The 20,612-nt window shown below is 36.6% G+C and overlaps 1 protein-coding gene across 8 annotated transcripts in view; it reads right to left on the bottom strand.

The window, feature by feature from the left end:
• Positions 1-20,612, bottom strand: part of RAPGEF6 (Rap guanine nucleotide exchange factor 6) — a 194,972-nt gene that overhangs the window by 94,804 nt on the left and 79,556 nt on the right. For 7 of the 8 annotated variants that reach the window (XR_006605373.1, XM_004737410.3, XM_004737414.3 and 4 more), the window contains one exon: positions 1,741-1,872. Coding sequence is in view for 7 of the 8 variants with exons in the window: in XM_004737410.3 (XP_004737467.1) it covers positions 1,741-1,872 (132 nt within the window). In the remaining variant the exon portion in view is untranslated. Of the gene's footprint in view, positions 1-1,740; positions 1,873-13,377; positions 13,974-20,612 lie in introns of those variants that run through there. The other variant, XM_004737417.3, reaches the window with a different exon arrangement.

Below are 20,612 nucleotides of genomic sequence, written 5' to 3'. Positions count from 1 at the left end.
CTAGACATTTCCACTATGAGAAATCTATAGTCTCAACCCTGAACTACATTAATCCAGGATCAATCCTTTCTTAAAAAAAAAAACAAAGAATCCAGAGGAGCTACAGCTCTACTTTGGCTTTTTGGTATGTAAGCATCCTTACTTCTTCCACATGACAATTCCTTTGGGGAGGGGCACCATACCAGGAATGCAATACTCTGAGAGGCTCCAGAGTCAACGTACTTTTTAAGTGTACTTTTAAAAAGTCACTTGTTCCATCTCGTACAAAATGGTGAACAAGAAGAATTCCTTGTTCTGTCTACTATAAAATGCTAAACAGGGAGATGTAGATGGCCACAGCAATGACCTTGTGGAGAAAAGCTATGCATAATCCAAAAATGGAGGCTTTTTTCCATTTTTTCTCTGCCTACAAACTTCCCTTGAAAGGAATGCGGATTTTCCTAAACCATCTGAAAATAATTCAGTAGACCCACAGCCCAAAATGTTTTCCATGAGCAAAAATAACTCTGTTTCAAAAGACAAGTAATATGTGGTAGCCACCTGCCACCTGTCACTTAAACTGTGGCTGGTCTGAACGGAAATGTACAGTAAGGTTATATTAAATTCTGCCTATGGGAGACTCCCACACCCCCCATACTGTGCATGCACCGCCTAGCACCTTGGGGCGAGGGCCACAGCCTGGGCTGGTGGACTCTTGCTGTTCCATCTTGTGTCCTGCTTGGCCTGCTACAGAGTCACCAAAGCAGGGAGTAGGAATGCTGCATTCCAAGTGGCTCTGGAAAGTCGGCTGTGGACTCAGGTCATCAGGCAATTCCACCACATCAACGATCAGCTCAAAGCTAAGCTCCCCAGAGGATCTCAGCTCCTCCATGGCACTGATCCACGATTAGGTCTGCCCAGTTACCATGGAGCCACTGGCCACAACAAGCCCAAGAGAATCCCCCAACATTCCACCTGGAACTCTACTAGCAACTGGCAGCCTAGAAAGGCATGTAGGCTTTCTGAATGTTGGGGCAAGCCCTTCTCTGTCTCTCTCTCAAATAAATAAAATCTTTTTAAAAATACCAGCTAGTAAATTAATTTTGATACTAATTTTTACATGTACATGTTTGCTTTGGATTTTTATTAAAATAATTTTATACTGTCTTTGGAAGCCAGAATTTTAAAAATTTAACTCATAATTTTAAACTGTGTGCTGAAATGATAATATTTGGATATATTATGCTAAATAAAACACATTATTCAAATTAATTTTACCTGTTTCCTCTTTTTTAAGGGGGTATACTAGAAAATTCAACAGACCCTTTACAATGAAAAACAATCATAACTATCTAGGATTTAAATAAAAACTTAAAAAAAGAAAAAGTTACTCTTTTAAGACTACTTACAAAACACTCCATTATAAAAAAACACCCTTTTTGTAAGTCTAAATTAATTTGTTTCAAGAACTATTTTTTAACAAAGCAAGTATCATATATAATGAATTCCCTTGGACTAAAGACATTAAAAAGAACATTATATTCATATATTCCTGAACCATATCTAATCACACTCAAAAGATTGCTTCTTTAATTAAGCTTGCAAATATGAAATAATAAATAAAGTGTATTTTCCCAAAGACATTCTGCCTGAATTTCATACCCTTAAATTAAAAGATACGTGACCACCTAAAGCACAAGCACGGATTATCGGCAGAATAACAAAGCCACAGGCACAGCATACAAACTCCTAAGATATTACCTGATAGATATCAGATAAACTGCTGCTCCCAGAGTCACTGGCGATGCTACAACCGGACTGACTAGAAGACACATGAGTCACCTGTGGATGAGGGTTGTCTGTGATGTGCATCTTGGTAAGATCGGCCGGAAGCTGCAGAAGAAAAATAACTTAAGATATTCTAAACATCAAACACTACCTTTTTATCAGCGTTGGTGAGGAATGCATAGAATTACTGAATCACTATACTGTACACCTGAAGCAGAGCACTGTATATTAACTACACTGGAATAAAAATACTTGATTTTTTTTTTTAATAAAAAAATGAGTTCTTAACAAGTTGTAACTTCTGTAACAAATATTTGTTTTATGTACATTGCTGGGCAATTTCATTTCTCACTTAAATTTTCCACTTTTATGAAAAATCTTAGGAAATTATAAGAACCAAATTAGTACTCTGACACTGTTACTCAAGCCTAGAGTGGAATTCCACTGTGTAGATTTCAGGAGACATTTTCATTGGTAATGGTATTTCATTGGTATTTCATTGGAAACACTTGGCCCCTCTTTTTCTCCAAATGAAACTATCAGCTATTGCCACCTTCAACTGTCCAGAATGCACTACACACACACCCACACAAACACACACCCCAACATAAAATGGTTATTCATATGAAAAAAAAAAAAAAAGAAAGAAAAAGAAAAGCAGTATCTCCTGTTAAAGTACAGCACTTGGTAGTAAGACTTAGGAAAAGTTGATTGCATTCCAAATTTCAAAAACTCTGTAGAGCTCTTTTCACATGATACTGTAGTAGTATGTAGTTGGCTCCTAAAAGATTTGTTAGTAATTATGATGACTTAATTAATGTCTATGCTAGGTAAAGGGATACAAGAGACACAAGAAGGATATGATACTATCACACCATCTTTAGTATGGTCACACTTTTATAGGGGTACAGGTTTTATAATATCATTCATACCAAAAATAAACCAGAACAACAATAACAAAAAAAAACTCACAAAATCAATGCTCTAAGAATTACAGTAGGAAACACATGACTGCACTCCAGAGTAGTGAGAGAACGTTTTAAATAGGAGTCATGGTGATATACTTTCCAAATAATTTCTCTGCAACTTGCCATGCAGGAACATTAAGAGAAATGAATTTACTTTTTAAAACAGAGGTTCTCATTGTTTTAGTGCAAGAGAATGTTGAAGATGAACATAGTAAAAACTAAATAAACCCTAAAGGAAAAATGGAGAAGTCTGAGTTCTTTTATCTTAAGAGTAGTCACTATATTTATAAAAACCAAACACAGAGGGATCCCTGGGTGGCTCAGTCGGTTAAGTGTCTGACTCATGATTTCAGCTCAAGTCAGGATCTCAGGGTCATGAGAATTAGCCCTGCATCAGGCTCCATGCCCAGCAGGGAGTCTGCTTAAGAGTCTCTCTCCTTCTGACCCTTCCCTTCCCTTCCTAAAAACAAACAAACTGTACACAGAAATGACATCACACATTCCTCTGCCAATAAGGGTAGGTTATCTAACTCAGATAAATGTTGTAACTAAGATAAACAGAAAAGGTGGAATATACACACATAATCTGGCCTGTAAGGTTTTGCTGATGCTTTTTTTTTTTTTTAAGATTTTATTTATTTATTTGACAGAGAAGCTGGCTCCCTGCTGAGCAGAGAGCTGGAGGAAGGGCTCGATCCCAGGACCCTGAGATCATGACCAGAACCAAAGGCAGACGCTTAACCCACTGAGCCATGCAGGTGCCCTGGTTTTGCTGATTCTTAAAAAGGGAGAGGAAGAGACTCAGATGCACTTCAACAGTCACTGGTTAAAAGAGACAGAAGTTATATTCCAAGGCCTAGAATGGAAAGACCATCCTTTGGACTGGGAGTCTGGAAAGAACATTATACTCTAGGAACGACTGTGATCCAAAAGTAAATTGATGCCTATTTTAGAATAATATAAATCCCTGCTGTTGTATTAAGATTATACAGGTTTACTAGTACTTCCAGTCAACTACTGGAAGCAAATAGGAATCCTTACCACAGGAAAAAAATCATACTAGGTCTCAAATTATTTAAAATATTTTGCACATACGAAGCCATTGCTCAAATAAAAACAGGCAAATGAGAAGACAAGACAGCACTGATGAAAACTAAGAGAAATAATACACTTTAGAAAAGAATGAAGAACCTTCAAATAACAGAATAATCAGATTATAAAATGACTGTTTTTAATATACATAGCAAGGGTAGGCAAATATTTTCTTTAAAAGACCAAAGAACATATATTTGATACTTGTGCAGGCAACATATAATCTCTGTAGATACTTCTTTTTTTTTTTTTTAAATAACGCTTTAAAAATGTAAAAATCATTCTTGGCTCACAGTTCATACAGCTCACTGGCCGTATGTTTTCCAATATAGCAATACATGATACAGGCAACTGAACCCTGAAAAACACAGGTTTGACCTGTATGGCTCCACTTATGCCTGGGTCCAGTTACATGTGGATTCTTTTTAAATACACTACACTAAATATATTTTCCTTAGATTTTATTCATGTTTTCTTTCCTCTAGCTTACTTTATTATAACAATACAGTATATAATACATATAACATATAAAATATATCTTTTTAAAATATTTTACAAAATATTTCTTAATTGACTATGTTATTGGTAAGGCTTCCAGTCAACAGTAGGCTATTAGTACTTAAGTTTTTGTGGACTCAAAAGTTACACATGGATTTTTGACTGTGCAGGGGACCAGTGGTCCTAACCCATGTTGTTCAAGGGTTAACTCTACAAAGAAAAAGACAAGAACTTTAGCAAAGAATAATTAACAAAGGATAAAATGCAAATTATAGAACTGGAAAGTAAAGTTAAGGAATTAAAAAGTCAAACGTGGACTCAATAGATTTGACAGAGCTAAGAAGAAAATTAGTAAAGATTGGCCTGAAAAAATATCCAGAATGAAGCATCAAAGTAAAAAAGAATGAAGCTGGGAGAGAATGGACAAGAACCATAGGAGATACAGTGAGAAGGTAATACCTGAATAATCAGAGTCATAGAAAAAGAGAGACTAAGGCATAGAAGATAATGGCTGAGCATTTTTCCAAACTGAAAAAAATTGAAAAGTCAGGGATCAAGTGGCTTTAAGAATGACCAACAAGGAGCGCCTGGGTGGCTCAGTGGGTTAAGCCTCTTTCTGCCTTCAGCTTGGGTCCTGGTCTCTCTCTGCCTCTTTCTCTCCTCCCCTCCCCCCCCCCCGTCAAATAAATAAATAAAAATTTTTAAAAATGCCCAAAAAGATATATTACAAAACCATACCTATGTTAACTAAGGTGAAACTAGTGGGCAAGGAAAAAAGATAAAGAGAAGTCTTAAAAGCAGTCAGAAAAAAATAAAAAATAAAAAGACCACTTGGACAAAAAGCAAAATTAAACTGATGGCTGAACTCTCAAAAGAAATTTGAAAGGCACAAGAGAATGAAGTGACATCTCCAAGAGCTAAAATTCTATACCCAGCAAGAAGAGTCCTTGGAAAAAAGGCAAAATAAAGACATTTTCAGAAAAATAAAAATGAAAACAAATACTCTCCAGAAGACCTACAATAAAGGAAATCCACAGGGAGAAAAGAAACAATTCCAGATGGAGGTTTCTAGATGCAGAAAAGGAAAGCCAATGAAAAGAGGAAGTATGTCGGTAAATCTATATGGATACTGACTACATAAAATAGGAGCATTAATGTCCCAACACACATATAGAATTAAAATACAATATACAACAACAGAATTTAAGTCTCGAGAAGAGTAAATGAAGTTACTGAAGTACTTTTTCTTTGCAATGTCCATGACAATGTAGAAACAGACTTCACAGATGAAGCATATATCACTGTAATCTCTGATTTAAGAATAGTAAAACTGTGTATAACTATGAAGTTTACACAGGGGAAAACATTAAATAAAAGGAAAAGTATACACCATGCAAACATAAACCAAAAGAAAGATTATGTAGTTGTATTTCAGATGAAGTAGACTTGAGGGAAAAGCATTAGAGACAAAAAGGGGATATATTTTAATAATAAAATGTTCAACACTAGGGCGCCTGGGTGGCTCAGTGGGTTAGGCCGCTGCCTTCGGCTCAGGTCATGATCTCAGGGTCCTGGGATCGAGCCCCGCATCTGGCTCTCTGCTCCGCAGGGAGCCTGCTTCCCTCTCTCTCTCTCTGCCTGCCTCTCTGCCTACTTGTGATCTCTGTCTGTCAAATAAATAAATAAAATCTTTAAAAAAAAAAAAAGGTTCAACACTAAATAAATATGTACCTAAGCATAAATATATAAAGCAAAAAATGGCAACAATAAAAGAACTAGATGAATCCACAATTATGCTGTCAATTTATACCAAATTTTCCAGTGACAGAATAAGCAAATAAAAAAATATGTAACAACAGAGAAGATAGGAAAAACCATAACACACCTGACCTAAAGTGCATGAACATAGAATAATGCAACCAAAAACTTCAGAAGACTCTACCTCCATCTCCCTGTGCCTCTTACCCCCATGTTCTCTCTCTCTCTTATTTTTTTTTAATAAATTAATTTTTTAAAAAGGCAGAAAAATCAATGAGGTATCTCTAACTGGTTACAAGAATACAGAAATAGTGATGGGACTATGTCTCAGCTCAAAGATCTACTTAGTTTCTACCGTTTCGACAGAATTCAACCAGAAATTCGTTCATCTAGGAATGAAGTTTATGAAAGACAAAGACTGAAAATCGTTTTAAAAGGTCATATGTTTGGCTGAGGTATCAGGAGTGGGAGATGATCCATACTCCCAAGATTCCCACAGAGGTTAAGACCATGGAGAAAGAAGTTATCCATCAACGTAACACAATGAACCAAAGCCAGAAGAAGATCAAGTCTGCAAATTGGGTGGGTAATGATACTTTTGAGAAATCTTCACCCTGACTATACCCTAAACGGTAAGATTATCTCTACTTAAATGAGAAACTGAGGCAATAAAATTAAGCTGTTAGTTAGCCACAGATCTCTCACTCAAGTAACTAGTGGAGTTAGAGTTAAAACTCAGAACTATCTGATTCTAATACTCTCTGCTACACTCTGCTTTGTACCAGGAACTCTGCTGGTAACAAAGATAAAACCAGATGGGTCCCCACAGTCTAACAGTGAAGAGCAGACAGAGATTCAGAAGTATACAGTATCAGGGCGCCTAGGTAGCTCAGTGGGTTAAAGCCTCTGCCTTCGGCTCAGGTCATGATTCCAGGGCCTTGGGATTGAGCCTTGCATCAGGCTCTCTGCTTAGCAGGGAGCCTGCTTTCCCCCCGCCCCCGCCTCTCTGCCTGCCTCAATGCCTACTTGTGATCTCTGTCAAATAAATAAATAAAATCTTAAGGAAAAAAAAAGTGTAGAGTATCTCCTTTCTCCCTCATGAAGGAAACTTAGATCAACATATAGGAATCCCTTCAACCTCTTCATGTGATGAGAATAATGATAGCAACTACAGCTACTGTTTGAGTACTCAAACACCACATGTACCAAATATGTAAGCTAGCAAATATATCCTTCTATATACTTTTTACATAGATTATCTCATTTAATCATCAAACAACCAGCCAAGGTAGATGTTATTATTATACCCAATTTTCACATTAGGAAACCAAAGCCCAGAGGAGTTATACAAGTTTCCCAAGGTCACATAACTATAGGAAGCAGGGAAAAACTGCATCTGAAAATCCAGGAGCCTGACTATAAATCAATTGCTCTTTCCTACTTAGTTGTTTCCTGATACTAAGTTCCTAACATCTAACGGCTCCTTTTCTTTATAACAAAAGAGGCAAAAAGGAGAAAGTTTTCCTCCAATAGAAATCCTGGATTTTTTTTTTTTTTAAGATTGATTGATTGATTGATTTGACAGACAGAGGTCACAAGTAGGCAGAGACAGAGAGAGGGAATCAGGCTCCCTGCTGAGCAGAGAGCCCCATGCAGGGCTCCATCCCAGGACCCTGGGATCATGACCTGAGGCGAAGGCAAAGGCTTTAACTCACTAAGCCACCCAGGCGCCCTGGAATCCTGGATTTCTTAAACCTTCTCTGCGGTCTCTCAGCTTATCTGCCCCTTTTCCTATTCCTTCTACCCCCAGTAGGGAGTTATTAGCTTACCTTTAATGAGCAATGTCAATTCACTAACCGCGTCATCCTTCTAGCCTACCAGATCTGGCAAACATTCCTATTTTCCAGTTACCTTATCCATTTCCTATACCCAAACTTCTGAGCTCTGCTGGAGCTCACATGTCCATGAGGACCAGTGTCAAAGTTCAGTTTGCGGTGTGGAAAGGTTCCTTGGCTAACAGCTTGAATATAGACACAGATTACGAAAAAGTACACAGTCTTTTGAAGACTCTGTATACATATAAAGGGAAAGAGATGTATTAAGAGGCTAGAGGTAGGGCACCTGGGTGGCTCAGTGGGTTAAGCCGCTGCCTTCGGCTCAGGTCATGATCTCAGGGTCCTGGGATCGAGTCCCGCATCGGGCTCTCTGCTCAGCGGGGAGCCTGCTTCCCTCTCTCTCTCTCTCTGCCTGCCTCTCTGTCTACTTGTGATCTCTGTCTGTCAAATAAACAAATAAAATCTTTGAAAAAAAAAAAAAGGCTAGAGGTAGAACATAATCTTCAATGACAAGCAAAGTATTGTGATTTTGAATCCTACAGGTAATAGAGAGCTACTACAAGTTTGTGGGAAGAGCAATGACCTAAGATCTGCTGTATGTCTCAGGCAGACTTAAGCCAAAAAAGTGTCTATTTTTCTGACTCAAAGTTCTCTGCAGGTCCAGGCAATACTTTGGGGCAGCTTCTTTAAATGCAAACCCAGATACTACTTTGGTATTTTGGCTCTGCCATCTCCATACAGGGCCACTTAAATCAGAGCAGCAGGAGAAGAGAGCTGCTGGAAGAGATTGCTAAATCTTGCCAGCAACCAGGGAATTAAAAATGTAAACAAATAAATGTTCATGGGATTGGCAAAAAGAAAGCTTGATAACACCAAATACGGGCAAGGCTATGGAGGAAAACAATATTCTCATAAATTACTAAGTTATGAATTGGTATAGCCACTCTGGAGAGTGATTTGGGGAGTAGCCACTTTGAAGAGCAAACATTAAGATTTATTACACTTAACTTCATAAACCTATGACTCAAAAGTTCCTCTTTGGGTATCTATCACCAAAAAGCATATAGGTGTGCAAGGAGGAATATGTAAGAACATTCATTATAATAGTTTGAATTAAAGAAAAATAATCACAAGAATGGCTAAGTTGTTACAGCCTATTATGGAATACTGTGCGACAGTTGAAGGTATAAAGCATACCTGTATAAATCAAATCTGAATAGGTCTCCTAGCTGTACTGACTCAAAAAAGTAACGTTCATGATAAATATGAGTCATTTTTTTTAAAGCACAAAAACATGATTATATGTTTTCTGTGTACATATACTCATCTAAGTTTGGGAGAAGAGATTTGGAGGAATATATCCAGGCAATCAAGAGCAGTACTTTTTAGTGAAAAAGAAGTATCAAGGCTGGTAGCCCAAAAGGCATTTTGGCATGATCTACAATATCCAGCTAAAATATTTCATTTTTGTACGGAGAAAACATTTATTAGAATGCTTTACAAGAACATGTTAAGTACTAATATACCTAATATATAAAGTGGAGCCAAGACTTTGGGTCTTAGGACTGAGCTCCGCATCAGGCTCCCTGATCAATGGGGAGCCTGCTTCTCTCTCTCCTGCTCCCCTTGCTGTGCTCGCTCACTCTCTCTGTCAAATAAATAAATCTTAAAAAGAAAAAAGAAAAGAGATTCTGAGGCCCAAAAACACCCTTTGGAGACTGTTTTATGAAGACAATCTAAAATGTCTCAGAAGTCCTAAAGGAAATAGTCGTATATAACCACAGTAACCTTGGGTATATTACACTAGTACTTTGCGTGAGGCAAATGGAACTATAAGGGAAGCATACATTCTTAGTTCATTAGCTTTACTAGAAGATGAGGGTTGGAGAGACACTGACATGTGTATCTCCCCACTGTAACATTTTTAAAACCAAAGAGCAGCTTTCAATCAATACTTGCACTTAACAGTAGGCTTATTAAAAGTGCAGACAGACTTGTTGAGAAAAGAGGAAATCAGTTTAAGAGTGCAGGAAACCAGTCACTGCACTGAATGAGGAGTGTAGCAGGAGATAATGGGAGAAGAGTCCCACAGTGACTAGTAAATCACAGCTAAGACTCTGACTTAGTCTGAATAAAGTGTGCCCAGAAGGGAGTTGTCAACTGTACCTACGCAGACAGGTAAAGTAAGGGTCAGAAAATGACCTGCAGATTTAGCTGTGTGTAAAAATGTAAATGGACTCATTGCCTTGACCAGTGACCATAGAAGCACCTAAAAGAAGGCAAAGAGAAGCCAAAGTGATGATATCTCTTCCACCCAGTAAATAAGTCACTTTGGGTAAACAACTTGAACAGACCAGGAAGGTGAGTTCTCAATCACTCGAAGAGTATCAACCTCCTGAAAAAAAATGCAAACACACTCAACTAAGAGAAGACTTTAAACATGAAGAAAGAGCTAAGCAGACAATAAGGGAAACGACTGCCATTCATGAAATGAAAAGTTATTAAACAAGGGTGGCTGTTAAAAACCGTCACTTGAGATTTCAGAAATGATTAATGGTGTGGGAAACAAAGGCATAAGAGAAATTATTAAATTTCCTTACTACTACCCATTGACAAGTCCTTGAAACAGGCAGAATGACATTCCTCTAGGGACTTAACTGCCTGGATGTTGACAGTTTGCTAATGGGAAAAGGCAATCCTAAACACCACCCCCACCCTAAAAATCTACTTTAACATATAAAATTGCTTTAGAAATTTCCTTTATCTCTAAACCCCACCTAGACACGTGTGGCAATCACTCCTCTCCCACAAGTATATGGCCCACCAATATATATCTGAAGGGTCTCATGATTAAGATTTTATTAGACAGTAGTAAGTGACCTCTTCCCAACAACAGTCAGCCCCCTCAAGCTCCTGGAAACCTTGCTTCCAAAAGTCTTTAGTGACTTATGCTTTCCCAAACCCCCTCACAACTTGGAAGTATACAATGGGTCACTCTTCATGACTCCAGTGCAGCTCTTTCTGCCCACGGGTCCTGTCCCTGTGCCTTAATAAGACCACCTTTTTGCAACAAAGATGTCTCAAGAATTCTTTCTCGGCCATCGGTTTTGAACCCTAACGCCTCTCCCAAATCAATTAATACAACGATTACATTGAGAAATTTAAAAGATGAAGGGCAGAACAGCAAATGGTGACAAATGGAGAATCAGTGAGTTAGAAGATCAAACTGGAAATGCATAGAGTGAAAATAAAGTCTGAAACAAGTGTTTAGAGATAATATGGACAGATTCAGAGTTCCAACATCTACAACACTAAGAGCTGCAGTTTTCAAAAAATAAATTTCCCATAACTGAAGACCAATGGGAATAAAGATTCCCATTGAGAATCTTGAGAAGAGCTTGCAAGTCCCAAGAAAACAAAACAAAAAATTAGAAAATCCAAAATAAAACCTCATGGCATCAAGGATAAAAAGAAAAATCCAAACAAAACAAAACAACTAACCACTGACAAGAAAGAGATTACTTAACAAAGGACTGAGGATTATAAGGAGCCCAGACTTCTAATTACCAACAATGGATGTGAGAGATGGCACATTAACTTTTTCAAAGTGCTAAAGGAAAAAAAAACCTTTAAATTTATTATTTTATATATAACTAAACAATTATTTTAAAAATAAATATGAAATAAAGCATTTTGAACATACCAGGACCTAAATAAAGTTCATCTCCTCCCCCCACCCTTATCTGGCTTCTAGAACTATTTATTCTGTCAAGAAAATGTATTCAGAAGTAACGAAAGCCAAGTAGTAGAGTGGGCAAAGCACATGAATAAATAAAATCAGTAGGATGTATTGGAAAGCCAAGAGAACCAAGTTTAAAAAAATTAACCACAGGTTTAATGTGTTTGCAATCACAATCCAGAGTTAAAATTCCAACAGCAGTAACATGAGAGATGGGGGAGGGGTGGAAAGAAGTCATACTCTTTCCCTAATACTAATTTACATAGTCAAGTACCAATCACAGAATCCTGCTCAGATAGTATTTGCTGGCGTTTAATCAACCCTTAGAATCTGAGTTTTAAAATCCTCTTGGCTCTTCTACACTTGTTAAACTTTAAATCAAAAGCTGGTTACCAATACCACCAAAGACTATGTTTTTGTTGGTATTCTAAACAACAACCCCTATATCTCATTCTTGATTTTCTTCAAAGCTTTTTCATTTAGTCTCATCCATTTTCCTTCCACAGGTTTTAAATCTTAGTAGTGTTACTATCAAGCATTAGCAAAGCGTAGGCCCCACAGGTGGCATTTGTACTATGGAGGCCACCCATGCCTTACCAGATAGTACAAATGAAGCGCATACCTATACCTATGTTTCTCTCCATCTTTTTACATTTCAATCAGCTGTTTGCCAAATAGACTGTGAATTTAAATGTATTTCAAGAAGCTGCGTTTAAGAAAATAGCAGTGATGCTATCAACAGTATTTCTCCCTTAGTCACCATCAGTAGGACAACCTTTAAACAAAGACATGATTTCATCTTAGGAAATGCCTCTATTGTGCCTGTCTCTATTCAACAGAACCATAAAGAAATCCTGACACAGCCAATGTTACAATTAAAGTGCTTACTAAAACATACAGTTTCATAAAACAAAACTAAAAATTCACACTTCTCTGGGTTTGTTTTTGAAATTTACATACTAGGAAAGATAACTTGAGTAGCATCAAATTTCAGATCTATATAAACAACCACTATTAACAATACAATTTATTAAATTACATTGCATATTTTCCTAAAACCTAGCATGTCCTGTTGTGTAGCATTTTGCTTTTCTGTGAGTTAATTTTGCTTTTTAAAAAGTGACAAATGTAACAGATGCTATCTTAACACCTCAAGCTACTAATGATTCACTTACGACTATTTTTAAAATGCTTAAGAACATAAAAATTTTTTCATAGACTTTTCATACTAAGTATGTCCTTCATATTACTTCACTGATGAGTTATTACCCTGTTTTCCTAAAATTTCTGTGTAATATAAAAACATATAAATATAGAGATTAGACTAACACTGCTAAATGCATCGACCATTTAAGGAAGCTATCAATACAATCAGGTTAAAGAGCATACTCACAGAGAAGTACAGAAATAGCTATAACCAAATGGTTCAGTCTGAAGACAGTACACCTCAAATACATTACATTTTAAGTCTATAGATTATTACGAAGGTATTTTTTCAAATCCTCTTAGAGATACATTAGAATACTTTAGAGATTCCTTTAAATTGAAAAACAAAATGGCCATGAGATTGAGCTTTTTTACATAATGCTTTGTAATACTTATTATTAAAGTTTAGGAAATGTAAGAGCACAATAAAGCTCGTTTACAATTCAAAGTAACAGAATTTAAATTTAGTAACTAGATTATATCCATCTCCAAGAAAATAATAAACATTACTTACTTTGGAGGCCCATGGCTGAAGACAATTGGCATAACAGCGAACAAGAAAAGCCATTTCCTGGGCTGGAAAGGGTAGTTTCCTTTTCAAACCAGAGCCACAGGGATGAGTATGTTGACAAAATTCTGTTAAGTTTCTTTTTACAAATCATACGCCATTTGCAGTGTTATATAAAGGCAGCTTCTCCAAATCCCTTTCAAACTGAAATCAGGAGCTTTCAGTAGCTCAGAGTATTGTTCTAAATAACTGCAACAGTTTTCATCACAATGTTCACTTTTAACAAGCAAATCACAGTAAATCAAGATGTTTACATTTCTGGCTCAGTACATACAGACATACACATGCTTCTTCAGGCTCCTGGCACAGACATGCACAGTAGTAACACACAGTTAATACAGTATCAATCAAAGTAAATAAGGCAACATGCACCAAATCTGTGTTCCTGGATTCTGAGAAACCCTTCCTTTCTGTAATACAGCTTTGTCTTTTCTTCAACTTATTTCATTCTGTAGAGCAAGCACTGCAGTAATTCTTTTGCATCGGAAGCAAACCAAACACTGTATCCTTAAAATGAAAGTTTCTTCTTTATCTTCTTAATCACCAAAGGTTAAAAAAAAAAAAAAACAATCAACCGATGAGCAAGCAAATGGTAGTTAGAAGATATATATATGCTCTAACAGGTCTGTCCTGGAGAACGCCTGAAAATATCCAAAATTGAAATTTTCTCTTTTTCACATGCACTATTTACAGCTCTGCAGTACTGCTTCTTGTTCTAATGCATCAGTAAGACAGTAATGTTGATCTAAGTCTGGCTTTTCTGGTTGAAAATTTATATATGATAACACAAAAGCACTATATCTTCTACTAAAACAAGACTATATGTTACTGTCTTAATTCCTACTGTCCTTGCCTGTTTCACAGCAGCTCCCTAAGGAGAAGCTCCTATTGATTCCATGCTCTGCAGTAAGATGAAATATCTAATAAGAAGGAAAGAGAGTGGGAGGAGAATAGAGCTAAAAGGATGACATCACCTGTATAGAAAGCCTTCAGAAACTGCATTAGATCAATTGGCTACTGTATCTGCAGATGTAGCCCAAAAAGCAATTTACTGAAAACACACACACACACACACACACACACACCCTTTCCTGAGACATGTCAGCAAGCTAAATTCTATAAGAAAAAAATTGGCTTAAAGCACCTCTCTGTTTCACTTTAAAAAATCCATCTTGATTTTTAATTCTGTGCATTGATACAGAGCTTTATTTGGGAAGCTAGATTTCTTATTATTATTCAAATTTAGCACAGTATTGTCCTCCCAAGGGAAAATAATTAGCACTGGTAAAATACTTGCATTACAAATATGTAAGGCAGCCTTCCCCTCAGATGTCACATAAGTATTTGCTACATTACTAAATCAGGGGTTTCTGCTTGCAAAACTTATTTATCAAGTAACTGTTCTAAAAGATATAACCTTTAGGATACTCTTAACATTAAAAATATCAAAGTACTAAGTAGTAAGATTTTTATGTATATATTTAAATGGAAACAATAGAAATTCATTTTGCAAAGAAAAGCTGAAAAACATCACTAGGCATAACAGTCGAGTTGCAGCCTATACCAACTCCTCTGAGGAAGAATAACCCATGCAATACGGTACTTTCCTGCAGCCCGGCACTCAATTCCTAGAAAGACACAGGATGCCAGTAAAACTCAAAAGGAATTAGAGAAGAAAATCATTATACCTGTTTAAAAACTAGCACTTGGACTAAAAAGTAAACATTTTTCTATAAAAATTCCAGAAAAATATTAAATTTTGCCACACCCTATCCAATCTAAAAACAATTCCTCTAGCATCCACCCTTACTCTTCACACTTCTGCCACAAGGAACCTACTGCAGATACTCCTATAGTTTGCACTTAAGTTTGTAATGGTGCCTCCCAATGGCCAAAAAATGACATAGTTTCCAATGATAAAATGCTTAGTACATCCCCAGACAGCAAAATTTTGAGAGTTACAATCAATGAACAAAGCAAAGTAATACAATTATTTTGCTTTATTCACCTAACACTAATTTTGAGGGCAAGAGATGTGCAACTTAGGAAGAGAAATTATTACCTGAAAGATGGGTGTTATTACAAAGGACTCCACTGTCAAAGAAACATCATGTCATTAGCTCCACCAAATAAAGAAAAAAAAAAAAAAAAAGAGTTCTTTAATACCTTTGGGCAAAGTATGACTCACTTTCTGAACAATACTAACCTGCCAACCTGAATTGTACTGTTACTTATAAAAGTACAATAAACTATAGTAAAGCTAAATACTGTTCTGAACAAAAGTAAGTCATGCTTTCAAATTATGTGATCACTTACGTACTTAGATTTCCATAAAACTTAAGAATCATATTTCTGGTGAAAGTTTCCAAAGAATACATACAAAAAATTTGCATTTAAATGTAAAATTAAATCTCAAAAATACAAATAAGCATGACTAGCTTTCTAAACATAAAACATGGTAAACATATACAGGTTGATTTTCAAGCACCAATATATTTTCTCAATTATTGCTTTTTAAATTATTTATTTGCCAGACAGAGATCACAGGCAGGCAGAGAGAGAGGAAGAAGCAGGCTCCCTGTGGAGCAAAGAGCCCAATGTGGGGCTCAATCCCAGGACCCTGGGATCATGACCTGAGCCGAAGGCAGAGGCTTTAACCCACTGGGCCACCCAGGCGCCCCTCAATTTAATTATTTATAATAAACTATAATGTGTTGGAGTTTTAACACTATGTTAAGCATTCAAGAATAAATTAACTGAAATCTAATTTCGAGCATTCATATTTTGAAACAGAAAAATGATAGCAGGCACTCTATGTAAATGAAGCCCAACAATTACTAAAGATAAATTTCTAAGATAAGCCTTTTATATATAAACATTAGTAACATGACTCAAGAGTAGTTCAGTCTCATTGACAGATAACAATTACATTCATGTATGGTACCAACAGGATTAAATTATAACCAAAAACAAGATCATAATGGTCATTTCCACCACCCCCTTTTTATAATAAATCATGCTGATAGCACACAAAGAAGGACCTCAAGCTGAGCAAGAGAGAGCCATCTCTTAGCTGCTTTAAGAAACTGCTGCTCTGTGTATGAAATGCAATCCACTAGATGCCATATGTTAGAAACTACTGTAGTAAACAACGACTCAGCAAAGGAACAACTCTCTTTTCCTATAGCATGGCCTGTAAGTGAAGATGACATCATCCTTTTCCTTGTTCTACCAATCACCTCATAGTATCTGCCATCCTGGGGAACTGTATGGTGAACAGAGCACACAGAATCCCCCTGCGCAACAATACCATCAAAGAAATACACAGGTCAAATCCTATATTCAGCTTATGAATCCACCAGCATTCTGAGGATATGCTATACCACACGATTTCTTCAGGAAAAAAAATGACATAACCTCCTAATTAATGAAGAAAGAAAGAAACATCTTTTGAAAACAACAGTCAGTAATTTGTCAAGTAACTAAAAATATGATTAAGTGAATAAACACTTTTTCACTTCCATCATTTTTAGAATTTTATTGTGATCTCATCTTACCAATTCAAATGAAGTAAACGCAGCAAGGGAGAGTGCCCTGATCTACACATTATCTAGGAACCATCACCACAGAATAGCCATTTAAGAATACATTTCCCCTGCATATGAAACATCATGATGTTAAGCCACATGAGATTAAATCTTTGGCTTCAGAAGGGTCTGCCGCACCACCATAAAAGAAAGCAATCGACATACATTGGTTTTGCAAAGCTTCAAACCATTACAAATATATTTATAAAAATGTAAATGCTATGTAGCTAATAATTAAAATATGCTGACTGTAATATACTGCCTCTAAACAAAAATACAAATGAAAACATCAGAAATATTGCATGGAAAGCCAAAAATGAGGTTCTGACAGTTACTAAACTATACATATATTTCTTACTTAGTAAACAACACTGAAAAGGGGGGGGCGTCATCAACGATAAAATTATCAGAGGATATACATTCTTGACATTATAAAAACAAACCGACAATAACAAAAACCAGATTTATAGTAATCTCAGGCAAGGTCATATTGTTTATTCCCCATCTGCACAGTGAAAACTGTGAAAACTGTAATTATAACTTGGGAGAAACCAAATTCAAAAGCAGGTAAAGAACAAAGAAAAATTATGTACTACCACAAAATAAACAGGCCCCTCGTTCCTCTATTTTAGTTGTAAGCATTTGGTCTTCAAAATATAAATTAAGTGTGCTGATTTATATAGTAAAACCACTTTAATCCTTTTGAAGAATGAATGACCCGTTACCATAATGTCAGAGAGGTAACATCCAAGCCCTTGTAAAGGATCATATCAAGCTTTTCCACCTCTTCCTCACCCCTTGCTTAACTTTAATATTTGAAATGAATCCTCATTAAGTTATCAGACACGATTAATTCTAATTACTGGTGCCCCTCAGGAATTCCTCTTTTCAAAGTGCATTCTATCTATCACTCAGCCTTTCTGAAAAAAGGGAAGCCAGAGCATCAACATTCTCCTCCTATTAAGAAAAAGTGCGCTTCAACACACTATCAGCTATGACCACTAAATGGTCAGCACCATGCTGCTAAAAACCCTGCTAAAGCTACCAGCAGGACACATAAGCACTATGAAATATGATCCTTCCTTAGGGAGTGATCGAGGAAGAAAAAGCAAAGGAGAGGGAAGCCTTCATCACCAACTAAGGTGATGTAAGCTTCTATAATTAGAAACAGTGAAACCGAAGGAACAATAAAAAGGCACACCATGCTTCCACTTTCCCCCAAACTGTGCAGTTGTAGGAAGCATTTTTTTACTCATTGACTCACATACAGGCAAATAAAGAACATGTTCTACCTGTAATCAGTCAAGTGTGCTACCAAGCAAAGCTAATTTAAGTTGTATTATTTTCTTCCAAAAAATGGGGTCTACCCAGTAATTAAAATAGAGCTACATATAAACATTACTGGAAAAACAAATGTCATTTTAAAGATTGAACTGTTGAGAATACGGTCTCCATCTCTAGAATCCCAGAATATATTTGAGACCAACTTTAAATCACTTCTCTAATTTTTTTTTCACTTCTCTAATTTTAATACTGCCTTTTCTAGTATTATGAAAGCCAAATGCTGAGTTCAGCATAGTTTCTAAACAGATAACAAATCAAACAAAATGGCAAAAACATTCAGCATTTATCTGTTTGCTGTGTCTCAGGAGTTTTCCAATTGGAATGCTCTTAAAAATCCATACCTTGGACCACTGGTATACATTAATAACAGAGTTGCCTCAGAAAAACTTCAAAAGAGCTTCCAGTAGCAATTATTGTATAAAGTGTTTCAAGTACGTTAAAAAATTTCTCCAATTCTGGTTCCCTGGGCAGATCCAGAGCAGCATGCCCTGCCCTCCTTGAGCTCCCAACATTCATGAAGTAAAAAAAAAAAGTGAATGATAATTTCTTGAAATGATTAAGCTATCAATACTTATACAGAGCTATAAAAATAATTTTTATATCCTTAATCCAGTAGCTTAACTTTCACAAGTTAATCCTAACAACAAAATCAGAGTCCATTTATTCATACAAGTTGTCCATTAAAGGGACAAAAAGCAGAAGCCTCGTGAGAGTACTTTCTTATACTCATAAAACATAATATTACTATTAAAAATAATGTTTTAGGAAAAACTTAATAACCTAAGAAATAGAGAACAGAATTTATAAATATCCAGCATTATCTAAATTAGAAGAGCTAAATTAATCAAGATACTTTTCCAAATCACTAGTAACACTAGCTATCTCTGGGTTAAGGATGACAGCAAGTTTCTTTCTTAACATTCTTCTATGTTTTTACATTTCTACAATGAGCATTTTTTTCACAAATTAAAAAAAAAAAATCTGGGGCGCCTGGGTGGCTCAGTGGATTAAGCCACTGCCTTCAGCTCAGGTCATGATCTCACAGTCCTGGGATCGAGCCCCGCATCGGGCTCTCTGCTCAGCAGGGAGTCTGCTTCTCTCTCTCTCTCTCTCCGCCTGCCTCTCTGTCTACTTGTGATCTCTCTCTGTCAAATAAATAGATAAATAAATAAAATCTTAAAAAAAAAAAAAACTGCTCGAGGCAGCCATTTATCCTAACTTAGTTTGATTACATTACCATCCCTTTGCTTTTTCTCTATTTGTGGACTCATGACCCTGTAAGTAGGTATAAGAACTTCCTATCAAGAATTCTGTATTATTTCCCAGAAGGCAAATGGGAAGCAAAATTCTCCTAGGAGATGCTAAACAATCAAGAATAAATTGAGAAAAGTCCTCTTCTGTTATTAAGATGCAAAGCACCATAAAAAATAGGGCACTCTGATACCCTTATAACAGAGGCCTCACAAAGCTCCCTCACCATTTCCATCATGTGAGCAGACAGGTCAGCAGTCTGTAAGCTCAGGGAGCATACAGAAGAACCCAATCATGCCTAGACCCTCACCGTAAAATTCCTGCCTCCAGAATTGTGAGAAATAAATGTGTTATTTATGAGCCACTCAGTCTGTGGTATTTTGTTACAGCAGCCTCAACAGACTAAGACATCCTCATCAAAGAGGAGATTTCAGCAATCACATGCATGATTAGACCAAAGTCCTCTAATTTCTGATGAGCTTATCAGGGGACAGGATCCTAATTTCTCACCACAGGAATGGCTTGATCAATAAGACACACAGACTCCATCAAAGCAACACACACTCTGCTAAAAAAAAACAACCCAAAACTTATGGTATCACATGCATGGCCAAGTCGAAGAATATAGACATTATCTGGTGTACCAACATAAAGGTGGTTAAATAATCTGATCCTAATAATCAACTGTACTGACAATTATGCCTTAATCTTGCCAACTATGCTCTGAATCCAAACAAAACTGCAGGAGAGCAGGGAATGTAAGGTGCCATCAGAGGGAGCTGACTGATTGACTGTAATTTGTCTGCCTAAAATCAAACCGTAGATTCTAGAGTACCGTACCATGCCTACAACCTGCCATACTTTCCGGAACAATGGACTGGGTAGAAAAAACATATATAAAGAAAGGTGAGTAAAAGAAAGCCCTCTAAATTTAAGACCATGACCCATGATGTTGCCATGAAATCCTTTTTCTAGGTGTCCTTTTGGAAAGAGTTTGAT

The sequence above is a fragment of the Mustela putorius genome, unplaced genomic scaffold (genome assembly GCF_011764305.1).
Source record: "Mustela putorius furo isolate JIRA1106 unplaced genomic scaffold, ASM1176430v1.1 tig00000145_pilon_pilon_pilon, whole genome shotgun sequence".
NCBI classification, from domain to species: domain Eukaryota; kingdom Metazoa; phylum Chordata; class Mammalia; order Carnivora; family Mustelidae; genus Mustela; species Mustela putorius.
The sequence above is the reverse complement of the archived record's forward strand: the minus strand, read 5'-3'. Positions and strand labels throughout refer to the sequence as shown.